This window comes from Lycium barbarum, chromosome 11 (assembly GCF_019175385.1).
Source record: "Lycium barbarum isolate Lr01 chromosome 11, ASM1917538v2, whole genome shotgun sequence".
Taxonomy (NCBI): Eukaryota; Viridiplantae; Streptophyta; class Magnoliopsida; order Solanales; family Solanaceae; genus Lycium; species Lycium barbarum.
Window position 1 is genome coordinate 73,211,214 of NC_083347.1, and position 15,776 is coordinate 73,226,989.

Genomic DNA, 15,776 nt, shown 5'->3' on the forward strand with positions numbered 1-15,776 from the left:
CGTACGAGGCTTTGTATGGCAGGAAATGCAGGTCACCTATCGGCTGGTTTGATATTGGCGAGACAGAGTTAATTGGCCCAGATATGATCCAGCAGGCCGTTGATAAGGTGAAACTTATCCGAGAGCGACTATTGGCAGCCCAGAGTCGACAGAAATCATACGCTGATAAACGGCGTCGTCCTTTGGAGTTCCAGGTTGGTGATTGGGTATTTCTAAAGGTATCGCCTATGAAAGGCGTAATGCGGTTCGGCAGAAAGGGTAAGCTTAGTCCGCGTTATATTGGGCCTTATCTGATTGTGCGGAAAATTGGAAATGTTGCCTATGAGTTAGATCTGCCATCTGATTTGGAAGCGGTACATCCGGTATTCCATGTATCTATGCTCCGCAAATGCATTGGTGACCCTTCCAGAATATTTCCTGCGGATGACATTCAGGTGACGGAGCAGTTATCTTACGAGGAGCAGCCCGTAGCCATTTTGAATCGCCAGGTAAGAAAGCTCCGGAACAAAGATGTAGCCTCTGTTAAGGTGCTGTGGCGGAACGATAATAGGGAGGAAATGACCTGGGAGGCCGAAGAGGAGATGAAGAAGAAATACCCTCATCTGTTCCCTATGCCCACAGGTAATTTAAAAATCCTTGCTTAATTATATTCAGTTATGAATGTGTACCATATGTGCTGTCTATAAACAGAAATTCCCCCGAAGCCATTTCAAACCCTATAAGATTAATTTAACATTCGAGGACGAATGTTCTAAAGGGGGGAAGGATGTTATATCCCATGTTTTCACACATTTGGAAAATTGAAAATAATTTGGACTTGTAAGAAATAAGGTCATAATTGAATTTATGTAACCCTTGAGTTGTTATGAAAGAATATTAATGTGCAAGTGTTGAAGAACGCTATGGGCAAATTTGGGATTTCGAAAATTAGCTTCGGGAATTACAAAACGGGAATTTTAACCAATTGGGCTCAAAAGCATGAAATGAAAAATGAGGCCCAAACTAGAGAGGGTGGCCGGCCACATAGTGGTCCAAGCCCATGGATTAAGTAATTTTCCATGTGCCAAATTACATATTTAAAGATCATTCCTTTAGAATTTTCAAGAACAATAGAGAGAGAACAAAGCAAGAACACCAAGAACAAAGCATAAGGGCCATTCGGCCAAGCTCTCAAAAATTCACCCTAAAAAATATTGTTCCAAAAATTATTATCTTATGGTTTTTATACTAATTCAAGGTCCCTTAACAACGTGGTGTAGTTGGTTTGGAAGAAGGAGGACTTGGTTCTTCAAATTGACAAGTTACCCAAGTGAAGAAGATTGGAAGAAAAGGTAAGGATTCATTCTCTCTTATATGTTATAAAGCCTTTGTTTATGTTGTATTAAGTAGAGATGAGTAGAAAATATGGTAACATGGAAGTTTAGAAAGTGGGTGTGCATGTGTGCATGTGGCCGTGTATATGCACTATGATGTGTAGTTGGAATGAGTTGAATTTCATGTTTTATTTTAGTTGTGAGTAGGGTGGAATTAATATTGGAGAGAAAAGTCGAATGAATTTGGTGAAAGTTGGAAAAACTACATGTTGGCCGTAGGGTTAGGTATGATGAAATGGAAATGGTTTAAATGTTGTTTAATATGTTAATTGTGTTGTTGTGATTCTTGCATTGTAAATGTAGGAAAAATGATGTAAGCTTGCAGTGAAATGGAGTGTGAGAACTTATGCCGTTTTCCTATGATTTTATAACATTATGGAATTAATTTGTTAGGGTGCAAACTATGATGATTGTTGATGAATATAGAAGATGGAATTGAGTTATGAATGTGTATGTTAAAGATTAGAAGAACCAGATAAATTATGGTTTTGGCGGAAAGTGTATATACTTTGTATATCTTGTGTATATAGTGTAGAAACGATATGAAATATTTCCGAATGGCATTATAATGATTTTGATTAGTAATGAATGTGAGTATGATGATGCTAATTCGAAAATTTGGAGTCGGGATTGAAGTTATTGCATTATGTTCAGAGAGGACTAGTTGTGTACTATATTGTACCTTGTCGTGATTGTTGCTGATGTTGGTGATTATTTTGAGCCGAGTTGAATCTCGGGGGTGCTATATGTATAGGAGAGATGCTGCCCAAATTCTTATAGACAAGTATTGGTTAAGAATAGAATTTCTAAGTCTCATGAATAGTAACTGGTCAATGCTACCATTTGCAGGTTTTGAGCGAAACGGGAAGTGAGCTTGGAAAGGTGTAAGAAGCTCATAAGGTATGTAAAGCTACCCCGATTCTTCTTTTGGCATGCCTAAGTGTATTAGAATCGGATTCGGGCCTCGAAAGACTTTCTGCCCATCGGAATCCGCAATTGAAAATCTCGCTTTTTCCTTCAGTAAGATTGAGCCCTTTTGGTTTGTATTCTTGGAAATTATGCAAACTTTCTCTAAACTCCTTGAAAAGCTATAGAATGTCCGTAGCACCTTTATAGGTGACCCCATAAGCTTAAAGGGCGTAATTTGAGCCCACCGCCTTGCTTGTTCCGAGGTGGGCCCACTATTCCCGGTTTTGCCCTTATTGTACTCAAGTCTTGCTTTCGAGCGGTTTTTGAAAGAAATGTTTTGACTACTATTCTAATTACCTAACAAACATTGTTTTAAATATTCCATTAAGTCTGATAAATTGTTTTGACACTCGAAACGACTTCGGAAAGGTTATACTCTGTAATTCATTACGATATCCGAAACTCATTTATTATGATCCCATCCGACTTCATTGGATTGGTTTGTCAGTAATATGCCTCATCGAGTCTCTGAAAATATTTATACTATTTTAATTGCATTTAGTCTCTCACTACTCCACTCGTGGATGCCCCAATGTTTCCCACACTGAGCCCGGGCCAGGATATGTTGTCAAGCGTGATCCTCTGCATTGTTCGCCGTGCCTCGATGTGAGGGGGCAGGTATACGCGTACATGGGTTTGTGGAGTATGATGTGCCATGTCCGTTTGTTCTGATATGATTTGCTATGGCCATTTGATATGACATATTATGGTACGGGGTTATGCCCCTATTCTGATTCTTCTGTGTGGTGGCACCAGCGTCGGGAGGGTGGCCACGTTCTGTCTGTCGAGTCCCTTGGCAGGGGCCGGATTTGATATGACATATGTTTTTGTACACACTCTGCATGTTTTGAAAATATGTATCTGATACTTTGGATTTTCCGTTTACTTTTCTGTATGTTCTGTACCAGTTATGATTTTGTCTCCGTAATTCAGGCTTTATATATTCAATACATATTTCGTACTGACCCCCTTTCCTCGGGGGCTGCGTTTTCATGCCGCGCAGGTACTGACGACAGGTTTGCTGATCCGCCCGCTTAGGATCTTATTCTGCTATTTTGGAGCGCTCTTTTATTCAGAGCCATCTTTTGGTACAGTCTGTCATTTCTATATATGTATATTCTCGTTCATGGGTATGGCGGGGCCCTGTCCCGTCATATGATTCTGTCGGTCTATTTAGAGGTCTGTAGACATGTTTGTGGGTTGGGGTTTTTCTGTACAGATGTGTGTATATGTTGTGTTTGGGCGATCCCATTCGCCGCGACGGCCGGTCCGCATATATTTAAATGTTGCTCTGTTGGCCCTGTGTGGCCTTTGTTGGTATTTTCTATGTGCATGGTATTTGGGATAGTCCGTAAAACAAAGGAGACTCTGTCGAAATTTTTCTGGAAATTAGCTAAAATTTGAAATAAAGCCTTGTCGACTTCTGCTATATACTGGAATGCGTTTGAGTGCCCAGATCGGGCACTAGTCACGACCTACGAGGTTGGGTCGTGACAGTATGTATAATATAGAATAAAGAGGGGTATATTTTTTATAAGAAAATAATTTACATATGTAATATGTAAAAGAATTAGATAGTATATGTGATATATATGTATATGAAAATGGTACGTGTGTGTTTATTATAGAGGCAGTAGTTAGTATACATGAGATGTAAACATATACGTATATATTCATGATATAATTTTGTATACAATAGTATAAAATGACAGGATTAGGAATGCATATTTTTTAGAAAAATAATGTATATGTGCGATATTTATATCCTATGAAAAATGGTATATAATGGTTCAAAAATAGCTATTTTTGTGATATGGAAATAATATATATGTATACACATGATAGAAAAGATGATTTAAAGGAATTACTGAAAATAAAATAGTATATATATGTATGCGTGTATATAAAATGGAATATTTACCTTATAGCTCTCGCAAAATAACTTGAGTCACTATACTCGGGCCCTAATATAATTTCCTCATTTTAAACCTAATGAATCTGACCTGTTCCATATGTTAGCAATAAATAGAGAATGATTGCCCATAAAACATGCATCTTATCCTTTTGAAGCCCCTATTTAAATCGCTCATTTTTGTTATAATGGATTTAAAAAGAAACCTTAGTCTGATGAGCAATTAACTTAAAAGGAAAAAGAAAAAAGTTCCAGTTAATTTCCTTTAGTTGGAAATTATTTTTTAACCTGAAAGTGCATAAACAAAAGCTGAAAATCATTTGGCGATTATCATTCTAATAACACGCCTAAGCCAAGATTAATTATCTAAGGGGAGAGGGAAAAGTAGTGACTAAATTTACCATCATCCTTGATCGGTTTATACTAACCAAGTATTGCATATGTACAAAATAGCAAGTTCACAAAATGTTAGTCGAATGATATAAACAACATATATAAACTGATACGAAGGTGTGAAATTTTGAAGAGAGGAAGAAGGACGGAGACTCGAGACGCGAACGGGGTAGGACTGCTAACTCGAATGAAACTGCTGTGAATGTTTACTCCTAACTCCGGGCTGAACTTGGAGTTGCCATAACTCCAATATTCTCCCAAGTGTGTTCATGGAAAAGAAAGGAGGAAAAGAAATTAGAAGCAGTCTTAATAAAAGAAACAAAGTGAGTGAGAAATGCAACATACAGCTAGTTAATTCTAAAACACGTCTTCAATACTTAAAACTTTCAAACGCAGATTGCAACTTCTAATCCAAAAAGAATAGGATGACAGTTAGCCAAGGATAAAAAGTAGTAAGAGAAACTAACAACATTTACCAACTGTCACGGGCCGCCTCCTTTCTAGTGTCTGTGGTACACTAATGGCCCGTGCGGCGCCCGTAGTCCAGGCGGACTACGAGCCAGCCTAATGATAGTCCCAGGACTCATGGCATGATCTTAAGTCCATGGCTTTGGAGGCTTAGCTTCAACGGTGCTGCTGAGACGATGTCAAGGCTTTGGCCTTGCCTTGCTAGAATGCCCCTGTGGCAGGTTTCATATGTTCTGTCTTTGCCTGCACTCACACTTGGGGTTGGCTATGGACATGATAGTCCCTCGCCAGGAGCTGAGCGTCGCGGGTGCGCGCACAGTCCAATCCTCTGGCTTGACACTGGTCGGGTGCCTGTACGCCTGAGTAGGGCAACTCCTGAATCCTTGGCCTATGTCATGGGTGTTATTTGTAGTATGCCTATGATGCGGCTTTGCTAAATGTAGCCCTCGCGACATACTTCCATCTTGCACGGTGCAGCGTCGCCCTACGACTGCACGTCTAGGCCAACGGACCCTTGCTCGCTAGGCTGAACCTGAGCCAAGCTCACAAGTCAACACACGAGGCTCTTAGGATGGAGGCCTCGAGTGTTCAATCGGCACGGAGGGATTTCTTATTCTCAAGGATAGCCCGCAGGGCATAGTCGGTCCATACGTCAAGCCTCCGGCCCTCGTTGGGCGCCCAACGCTGGCCTGTGGCCGAGCGCCGCCCGTAGAGTTGCGTGACTCGTATGGGTACCTAGGATCCAATGGGGATGCCTAGGCAGGCCCTTGAGGTTGTCCCCCAAGGATGCTCACTTAGTACGGCTTGATGGTGGCACGTACGGGGGAGGCTGGCTGAGCTGAGACACCTCTGCCCCCCTTATATATGCTTTAAAAATAAAAACCCAAGGTTTATCACTGGACATGATTCTGCCCGAGAATCACACTTGTTCTTTCTTGATGATTCGAACTCCAAATGAAGCGTCGTCTGTTCCTAACTCTTTCTCTTGACTTCCTTCACTCCTCCATGAAGTTTCATCTCATTCCCATGCTCGTGGAACGCGATATGGCCTTAGGAGCTTTGACACTGACACTGCTCCTTGGCTAAGTCAAGCCCTTAGGTAAATGATGTTCAAATGGCGCCAAACTTGGTAAGCATATTCAATAACATCCTAGGAGGGGTGTGTTCACCCGAAATCCCAAGATTCCATCCATGGCTCGGAAACGCTCGGGACTGACACTCAGGCTCGCACGGGGTCGCTCGTGCGTCGACGACCCGTGGGCTCATTTCAGATCCTTGCTAAACTTCCTTGCTGCTATTGGGATATGCAATGGGGCATATCTATGATGATTGTGGACTCCGGTCCATCGGAACCCATGTTGGTGCACGTCGCCCGCACGGCTGACACTGCCTGCGGGGCTGACACTGCCTGTGGGCTGGCACTGCCTGTGCGGCTGACACTCGTTTGGCCCGCTCGGGGCAAACTTCACATTCCAATGAACTTAGGTACATTGCTTCAAGAACTTCTAACTAGAAGAATGGAAAAGGAAACTCCAATATTTTCATAAATAAAGAAAAAAAAACAGAGATGGCTTTTTCGTTAACAAAGCTCCTTAAAAAAAATAGAATTTTCATGCATTCATGAGTAAAAGCCGAACAACTCCTCAACAAATCCATTACTACCTTTACTAGTGTGGATAATAACATACTTATAACAGACTTGTCTACATGGAAGATCGCAATCACAACAACCCGAAATGGTCTAGACTTTAAAAAATGTACCCGCTGCCATTTAGATTTTTTCAAGCCACATTCTTATTTTTCTCTATAGATTATCAACATGATATTCCGATACAACCTGGATCATAAAGGAGAACATTCATCCTTTCCCTAAAAGAAGTAGTCATTTCTCTTAAGTTAAAGCACATTCAGGCTAGTTTACCTGCTAACTTTGGTTAAGAACTGTGATAAAATATCCACTCCAACCATTTGAAAGAAAATTCAGATGAACAACAAAGCTATTCACATAGTCACACATTCTACAGATCTTTATTTCAATAAAATCAGTAACCTCTGCTCGAGACCACAGGCTCCCTAATTCAACCAAAAGAACAACGATACATGCAGTCAAACTAGCATATATATGGAGGGCAAGAACATTCAGCGACTACGTTTTATTCTACGAATTAAAATGACATGACAGCGAGTGTGGTTACTCATATATTCTATAAGAAAGAAAGAAGAATAGTTTCCTGGTCATCAGAAAAAGAAAAAAAAGAAGAAAAAAAAGAGCACAGACCAAAAGATGAGAAGAGTAACTACAGCGTATGAATCCACATTTATGTCCTAGTAATTTGGTAAACTTTTCATTCCAGTTTCAAGACTAAACTATGATCACCTTGTTGTAAACTAGCGTACTTATGTATTGTTATTATTATTTTTTTTTCAACAAAAAGGCCGCGATCTGATGAGTCAATTTTAGCATATAGGAAACAAAAGCAAAAAGCCATAAACCTGCGTATGAGCTAGTATTCTAGCAACTTAGTCTATTCTTCTCTATTGAGCTCGTTTATGCGTACCAATTTCTTATCAGGAAAGAGACGAGGCATGAGACAAAACCATGAATCCTAATACGCATCTAGAATAGAGAATTAGACAGATGATGAAGCAATTCTATTTAATTCACAAACTTCAACCAGTTCAAATCCATGTGAGTTAATGGCTTTCTCCCTAAATGTTGATTATTTACACTAACCTTTTACGTGCTGATTTTCAGAACGGAATGGTACACACAGATTATGATGAGTACATAAAACAGATATTTAGTCGAACGACACAAACATTTATATGTTCACACATTTACTCATGGAATTAAAAACAGGAATGGAAGATTACTGACCTAGTTAAAACAAACAGGTCTTGGGATATTTAAATATCTTAATATCTTAATCCCCAAACTAGTAACCTCAAACTTTAACCAGTGTAAAAGAAAGTACTAAAAGTTCAGCAAAACTTCAAACAAACCTAAAGAGAATCCTTGGCGACTTATGGTCAAGACAAGAAACCTTATATCATGTGCATCATACATACGAAACGAGTACAACTCTTATCTTAAGTTATAGCAATATTGTATGCTATTTTATATGCTGGTTTTTAACTAAATGCGGCAAAAATAGATCCACATAAGTACTTCAAACAAAGATTTAGACGAGCGACGGAGTTGTTCAAACTACACGTTCGGCAGATGTAATCCCAAAAATCAGTAACCTTTTTTTCTTAATCGGAACAGTAACTCCCTTTTTTTTTTTTTAAACCAGTAGCTTTCTCTAATCAAAACAGTAACTTTTAAATCAGAAAACAGTAACATTTTTAAATTATTAAAAACACTTTTTTATTATATCAAAACAGCTACTTTCTTTTTCGGAGCAAATGTAGCCTTCTAACGTATAAAGCCTATTTGTTAACTATGGAAAACTCCCAGAAAATCCATAAACAAAAGTCACCTTAAGTTAGGAAAGTCTCATGGACATGGTAGAGAAAAAGACATTTTGGACTTAAATCTTGAAGGACATCATATTCTTCTCGTTATGGACTCGCAGTAATCTATTATCTTATTAACTAAACATATGACCTCAGCTACAAACATGGTAAAACAATATGCTAAATCATGGTTTCCTTCCTAAACGTCATAGTTCACATGCTTTGACTTTTCACATGATCCTGACGCAAAAAACTGGACAGCGCACATCCTAACGAGTCTCGATCACAGAATTTTTGCAAGTGACAAACATGTTCGAGTAATCACATATTCGACGTGCTAAATCTTCAGATCTGTAACCTTTCCTTTTCAACAAGTAAAGAAAATTCTACCAACATAGCTAATCAATACTCCTTAAAGGTCAACAATATGTTCTACTAAATCAATCCTTTTGATCCTATCACATTTAAATTTCACCATAATTTTAAGTTAAAGAAGCATATATAGTCAGTGCATAGTATTCAAATATGATGGTTCACTATTCTCACACATAGCAGTGGGATTCATACTCGACAGCGAACATACAAGCCCATTACCAACATTCATCCAATGGAAAACAAGAAGGGCTGAAACATGTATAGAGCCAGACAAGTTTTATTTAAACATGTTGTATAGAAAAATTAATTTTACACTTACAAATACTAAGTGAAGCATATCAGGTTCCTATTCTTCGTATCACAAAGCTTTAGCATTTTTGCTTGCTTCATAAATAGTTCAAGGGAGGCAAGTTTAGATTAGATTTCATCGCCAAAACAGGACAACTATCCATGACAAATATTTCCAACTACTCACTCTTATATTAACTTACTCTATATTAAAGTGAAAAAAAAGGCGGACTCATTAACACCAAAACAGAATTTAAATTCAACAAATCACTTCCATCAGTTACATTTCTTACACGATTCGACGACCAACAAAACATACTCCTTCTTACACTACCACCAGCAAAAGAGATTAACACAACATAATCACAACCAAAACCAAAAGCTACCATCTTCGCATGATAAGGATTCTCTAAACACCTCTTTAAACATATAAAGACAGAGAGAAAGAAGGAGTAGTTACATCGGGCATATTCGCTTTTTAAAATTCATAATCTACCATTTTTCTTGTCACATATTAATTCTCTAATGAAAACAGAATCTCATGAGTAAAGTATACAGCATTTTGACATAGTCGATTTAACAATTCCTAAGTGTAGTTAATCTTCCTTGACCATTTTTTATGCAACAAATTTAGAACAAACAAGGCAGTAATTGGGTTCAAGTCCATAGAATTAAACAAAACAATCATAACCATCGAACGATCACTTTTCAGCCAGCTAAACCAAACAAATGAAGAGAAAATGCTTGAACGATTACATTTCTACTTTTACAAAAATTAAAGACGAAGAGAAGACGAGTGTGACTACCTTCTCCGTGACAGCGAACTGAGGCTTGTTGTCATCTCGAGCCTCCAAATCCTCTTGAAGAGCTTGTTTAGCCGAGAACCATCAAGAATTTCGACGAAACAAACTTAGAGTTAAAAGAGAATTTTTGAGACCACCAACTTGGAGTAAAAAAAAAAAAAAGATTTTTTATGAAAAGCTTGATGAAAATATATGAGATTTTTTGGGTTATTCAAGAGGAATTTCCAACACTTGAACCTGTCTCAAATAGCTCACTAAGGGCTTCTATTTATAGCTAACAACTGAGGGTTTCAACAGCTCTACAAAGAAGTAAGAATTCGAAATTCAAAAATAAGGAAAAGGGGGGAAATTTTGGGAGATATTTTCAACAGATGAGATGATGAAAATAGGGATGGGACTTACCATGAAATCTGCTGAAATCGCACATGGAGCCTGCAAGCTTCAGAGATGGAGTGTGAGAAAGGAGAAGAGGGCTGTAAGCGGATGTGAGAGGTGAGCAGCAGGCGGATTTGGTGGGATATTGCTATGTTTACGTTGAAGAGATAAGGGGGTCACTTGATTCTGGTTCACTAGAGCTGCTAGTTAGGTTTAGTTTGTTATTGAAGATGAGCTGGAGGAACAGCTATTGGGGTCTTTAGTTTGTTGGTGTTGGGTCGGGTCGAAGATGGAGTTGGGCTGGTTTTATTTGAGGGAGCTAATTGATTTGGGCTGATTGGGGGCTGATGAATTTGGTAAGAATTGGCCCAAATTGTTGGCATGTGATTTAATTTTCTATTCCTTTTTACTTCAATCGATTAATTAAAATATGCTTCTTTGTCCTAATTAATTCCAAGAAATTGTATACCTATAAAAATTCCAATACAAGTAATTTGATATATGCATTTAGTTTTAAAATAGGGTAAGAGATTATTGATACAACGATAAGTACGATCAAAGGAAAAATGCCAACACCAATATTGATATCGGAATATCAACATTATTCTCGAGTGATTTTAATTACAAAATATCATGTTTAGTAATTTTTTTAAGGAATGATAAAAATAATTTTAATAATATCTCAAAAATTAGTCTGGTAATTAGCGAAAATATTCAAAACTTATTTTGGGGAATTTTCAGGACTACGAAGCATAGTGAAATTAATTAAATAAAATAGGAGGGCCAAAATTGGGTGTCAACAGCTTGTCCCTCTTCGACCAGGGATGATGAAAGAGTCTTTGGGCGAAGACGTTGACGTAAACCCAATTTTGTCCCGACGAGTAAATCAGACTGGGTTTGGAAAGAGTACAACTGAAACAAGGTAATTCTTTTGGGGTTGGAGAGATTGATTGTGAATTCGACCGAACCCTGGTCCTTGAGTAGCCTACATATCTCGGGTCATAAGAGAATCAGGTCGATGTAGTTCGAACAAGGAGACGGTAAACTTTGAGAGGTCCTCGAAATTTTGTCCCGATGTTATGGAAAAGCGAAAGGTGGTTTTGTTGGAGATTTGGAGGGTTGAGTTGTTGAAAATTTTTGAGTGATCCTAAAAAATTTATCCCAGTGTTGTAGTTATGGCAACACGAAGTTTCGAAGATTGGAAAGGGTAGCGATTTCACTATGAGCGAAAGTGGCTAGAATTGAATATGCATGCGCTTGATTCTGAGTCCCCTACATATAGAAAAGGACGGGAATTGAGTTGGTTGTGGTTTAAAGGAGATGGGAAGATAGAAAATTTTGAAAGATCCTCAAAATATTTGCCCCAGTGTTGAATTATGGTCACACTAGGTGTTGTTAGGAAGATGTAAACAAGTTTTGGGAGAAGATTATTTCTTAAGACGGGATGTAATTTTGTAGCCTCCCGATTATAAATGTGGTGCGCAACACACCTATAAGCGAGACTCTACATGAATGCATCTTCATGCTATCATTGGATCATATCAGACCGTTGTAGAGGACTGACCCTCAGAATTGTCCCAGTATTGCATTATGACGACCTTAGGATGCGGGAGAATTTGACTGAGTCTCCAGAAAGTGAATTCTCAGAAGAAATAACTATCTTCTTAAAGATTGAAAAAATTGATTGATGAGCAAAATCGGAGAGACGATTCATTGACTCCGGCTTGTGAGTTTGATGTCCTCATCAAGCGGGGGGCCTCAGTTCGCTGTGGCAGAGATAGTTCCACGTTGTATTGCGTTAACCTGCAAAAGATGTAAAGATACCTGTGCAGTTCAAAGTTGTAATGTAATGATAATATAAAGAAATAAAGGAAGAGATTGTAGACAAACTAGAATTGAAGTCCCCGATCCGTGGAACCGCTTCCGATTAGCAAAAGCTGACATAATTGAAATCTCCAATTTGCGGAGCAACTGTATTGAAAACTCCGATTTGCGGAGCAACTGTATTAAAAGCTCTGATTTACGGAACAACCTGTAATGTAAACACTCCAATTTGCGGAGCAACCTGTGATGTTAAAGCTCCGATTTGCGGAGCAGCTGTATTGAAAGAGCTCCAATTTGCGGAACAACATGTAATGTAAAAGCTCCGATTTGCGGAGTAGCTGTATTGAAAGAGCTCCGATTTACGGAACAACATGTAATGTAAAAGCTCTGATTTGCGGAGTAGCTGTATTGAAAGCTTCGATTTACGGAGCAACCTGTAATGTAAAAGCTCCGATTTGCGGAGCAGCTATTTTAAAAGAGCTCCGATTTGCGGAACAATATGTAATGTAAAAGCTCTAATTTGCGAAGCAGCTGTAATGTAAAGTCTCTCGGCTGGCGGAGCAACTGTAATGTAGAGTGAAACCTTCGATATGCACATTTATTGGCTAAGTTAGACGGCGGTCCCCAATTGGTGGGGTAATTGGCATTATTAGACGGCATCTCCGATTGGCAGAGTTAGTCGCAGTTAGATGGTATCTTCGATCTGGCGGAGTTAGTCGCAGTTAGATAGTATCTCCGATTTGGCGGAGTTAGTCACATCTTGGATAATCCTTAGAGAAGGTATCTTTACTTCTGCGGGTATCACAGCTTCTGAACCATAAACCAACATGTAAGGAGTTGCTCCTGTGGATGTTCTAGTAGTGGTACGGTAACCAAGCAAAGAATATGGCAACTTTTCATACCACTGCCTGTGACTATCTGTTATCTTTCTCAAGATTTTCTTGATGTTCTTATTTGCTGCCTCGACTGCTCCATTCATCTGTGGTCGACAAGCTGTGGAATTTCGGTAGGCAATCCTAAATTTTTCGCAAGTCTCTCTCATAAGATCGCTGTTGAGATTGGCTGTATTATCTGTGATAATTGACTCTGGAATCCCAAATCGGCAGACTATATTGTTGCGAAAAAAATATGCTACCACCTTCTTTGTTACTACTTTGTACGTTGAAGCTTCGACCCATTTAGTGAAATAATCGATGTCCACTAAGATGAAGCGATGTCCATTTGATACAAGGGGTTCGATAGGTCCAATCACATCCATGCCCCAAGCGGCGAACGGCCAAGGGGAGCCCATTACATTGAGCTCATTTGGAGGAACCCGAATGAAATCTCCGTGAACCTGACATTGATGGCACTTTTGTACATAGCGAATGTTGTCTCTTTCCATAGTCATCCAAAAGTATCCCGCTCGCAGAATCTTCTTTGCCAAAGTGAATCCATTCATTTGGGGTCCACATGTTCCTGCATGTACTTCTTCTAACAACCTTGTCGCATCTGTGGCATCCACACATCTTAGAAATCCCAGATCTGAAGTCCTCCTATATAGGATTTCTCCGTTAAGGAAGAAGTGATTTGCCATTCTCCTCAAGGTCCGCTTCTGTTTGTTAGTAGCATTTTTTGGATATTCTCTCGTCTCGAGTAACTTCTTAATGTCATAGTACCATGGCTGGCCATCCAATTCCTCATTGACATGAAAACAATATTCTTGCTGGTCGTGTATTTCTACCTTGATAGGGTCGATGTAATTCTTGTCCGGATGTTGGATCATTGATAACAATGTCGCAAGGGCATCAGCAAATTCATTTTGGATTCGAGGGACATGCTTGAAGTCAATTTCTCTGAACTGCTTACACAACTCCTTCACGCAATGTAAGTATCGAAGAATTTGGACATTCTTAGTGGTCCATTCTCCTAGTACCTGATGAACTAATAGGTCAGAATCACCTATTACCAAAAGTTCTTTGATGTTCATATTAACTGCCATCCTAAGCCCGAGGATGCAAGCTTCGTATTCCGCCATATTGTTCGTGCAGGGAAATCTGATCTTTGCCGAGATAGGGTAGTGTTGACCTGTCTCGGAAACTAAAACTGCTCCTATTCCGACTCCTTTGAAATTTGACGCTCCGTCAAAAAACATCCTCCATCCTGAATAAGGCTCTGAAATATCTTTCCCTACAAACAATACTTCCTCATCAGGAAAATAGGTTGTAAGCGGCTTGTATTCATTGTCTACCGGGTTCTCTGCTAGGTGATCTGCCAATGCTTGTCCCTTAATGTCCTTCTGAGTTATATACATAATATCAAACTCACTTAACAAGATCTGCCATTTTGCTAATTTCACGGTAGGCATCGGCTTTTAGAAGATGTACTTGAGTGGATCCATCCTTGAGATCAAGTACGTGGTGTAAGCAGATAGGTAGTGCCTCAACTTTTGTGCGATCCAAGTCAAAGCACAGCATATGGGTTCCAACAAAGTGTACCTTGCATCGTACGGTGTGAATTTCTTGCTTAGGTAGTAAATGGTCTGCTCCTTTTTCCCTGTCTCATCGTTTTGTCCTAACACACATCCAATCGCACCATCTAATACAGACAAGTACAGAAATAGAGGTTTTCCCGATACTGGCGGGACCAATACGGGTGGACTGGACAAGTACTCCTTGATTCTGTCGAAGGCCTTCTGACACTCTTCTGTCCATTCTGTGGCAGCATCTTTCTTCAGCAGCTTAAATATGGGTTCATAAATCACCGTCGACTGTGCGATGAATCGACTAATGTAATTGAGCCTTCCGAGGAAACTCATTACGTCTTTCTTGCTCTTCGAGGGAGGCAAGTCTTGGATTGCCTTGATTTTTTAAGGATCCAACTCTATACCTTTTCTGCTAACAATGAATCCCAATAATTTTCCAGCAGGAACTCCAAATGCACATTTTGCTGGATTCAACTTCAAGTTGTACCTCTGCAATCATTCAAAGAACTTCCTTAGGTCAATAAAATGATCTGAACTCCATCGAGATTTGATAATGACATCGTCCACCTAGACTTCGATCTCTTTATGAATCATATCATGGAACAAAGTAGTCATGGCCCTCATATAGGTCGCACCAGCGTTCTTGAGGCCAAATGGCATTACTCGGTAGCAGTACACTCCCCATGGAGTGGTAAACGTTGTCTTTTATGCATCATCCTCATGCATCAAAATCTGATGATATCCTGCAAAGCAATCGACAAATGATTACAACTCATGTTTTGCATAGTTATCGATGAGTATGTGGATGTTCGGAAGGGGGAAGTCATCCTTAGGACTAGCTTTGTTGAGATCCCGATAATCCACACATATCCTGATTTTTCCGTCCTTCTTTGGAACGGGCACAATGTTGGCCAACCAGGAAGGCTAGTTTGTAACCCTCACGACATTTGATTCAATCTTCTTAGTGACTTCCTCTTTGATCGTTAAACTCAAATCGGGCTTAAAACTCCTTGGCTTTTGCTTGATTGGCAGGCGGGTGGGATCAGTTGGTAGCTATGAGAGACGATGTCGGA

At 39.4% G+C, this 15,776-nt stretch overlaps 1 protein-coding gene and 1 long non-coding RNA gene across 3 annotated transcripts in view; both read right to left on the reverse strand.

Moving 5' to 3' along the window:
• The window catches only part of LOC132616749 (uncharacterized), a 34,439-nt gene extending 23,806 nt beyond the window's left edge, over positions 1-10,633 (reverse strand). Inside the window, exons 1-2 of one of the 2 annotated variants that reach the window (XR_009573390.1) lie at positions 10,443-10,633; positions 10,044-10,339 (exon numbers count right to left, since the gene is read on the reverse strand). This is a non-coding gene — a long non-coding RNA (uncharacterized LOC132616749). Of the gene's footprint in view, positions 1-10,043 lie in introns of both variants that reach the window. The other variant, XR_009573389.1, reaches the window with a different exon arrangement.
• Positions 10,634-12,951: 2,318 nt separating this feature from the next.
• Positions 12,952-14,586, reverse strand: LOC132619905 (uncharacterized). Its single transcript, XM_060334660.1, has one exon. The coding sequence runs from the start codon at positions 14,584-14,586 to the stop codon at positions 12,952-12,954; it is 1,635 nt and encodes a 544-aa protein (XP_060190643.1).
• Positions 14,587-15,776: the final 1,190 nt, after the last annotated feature.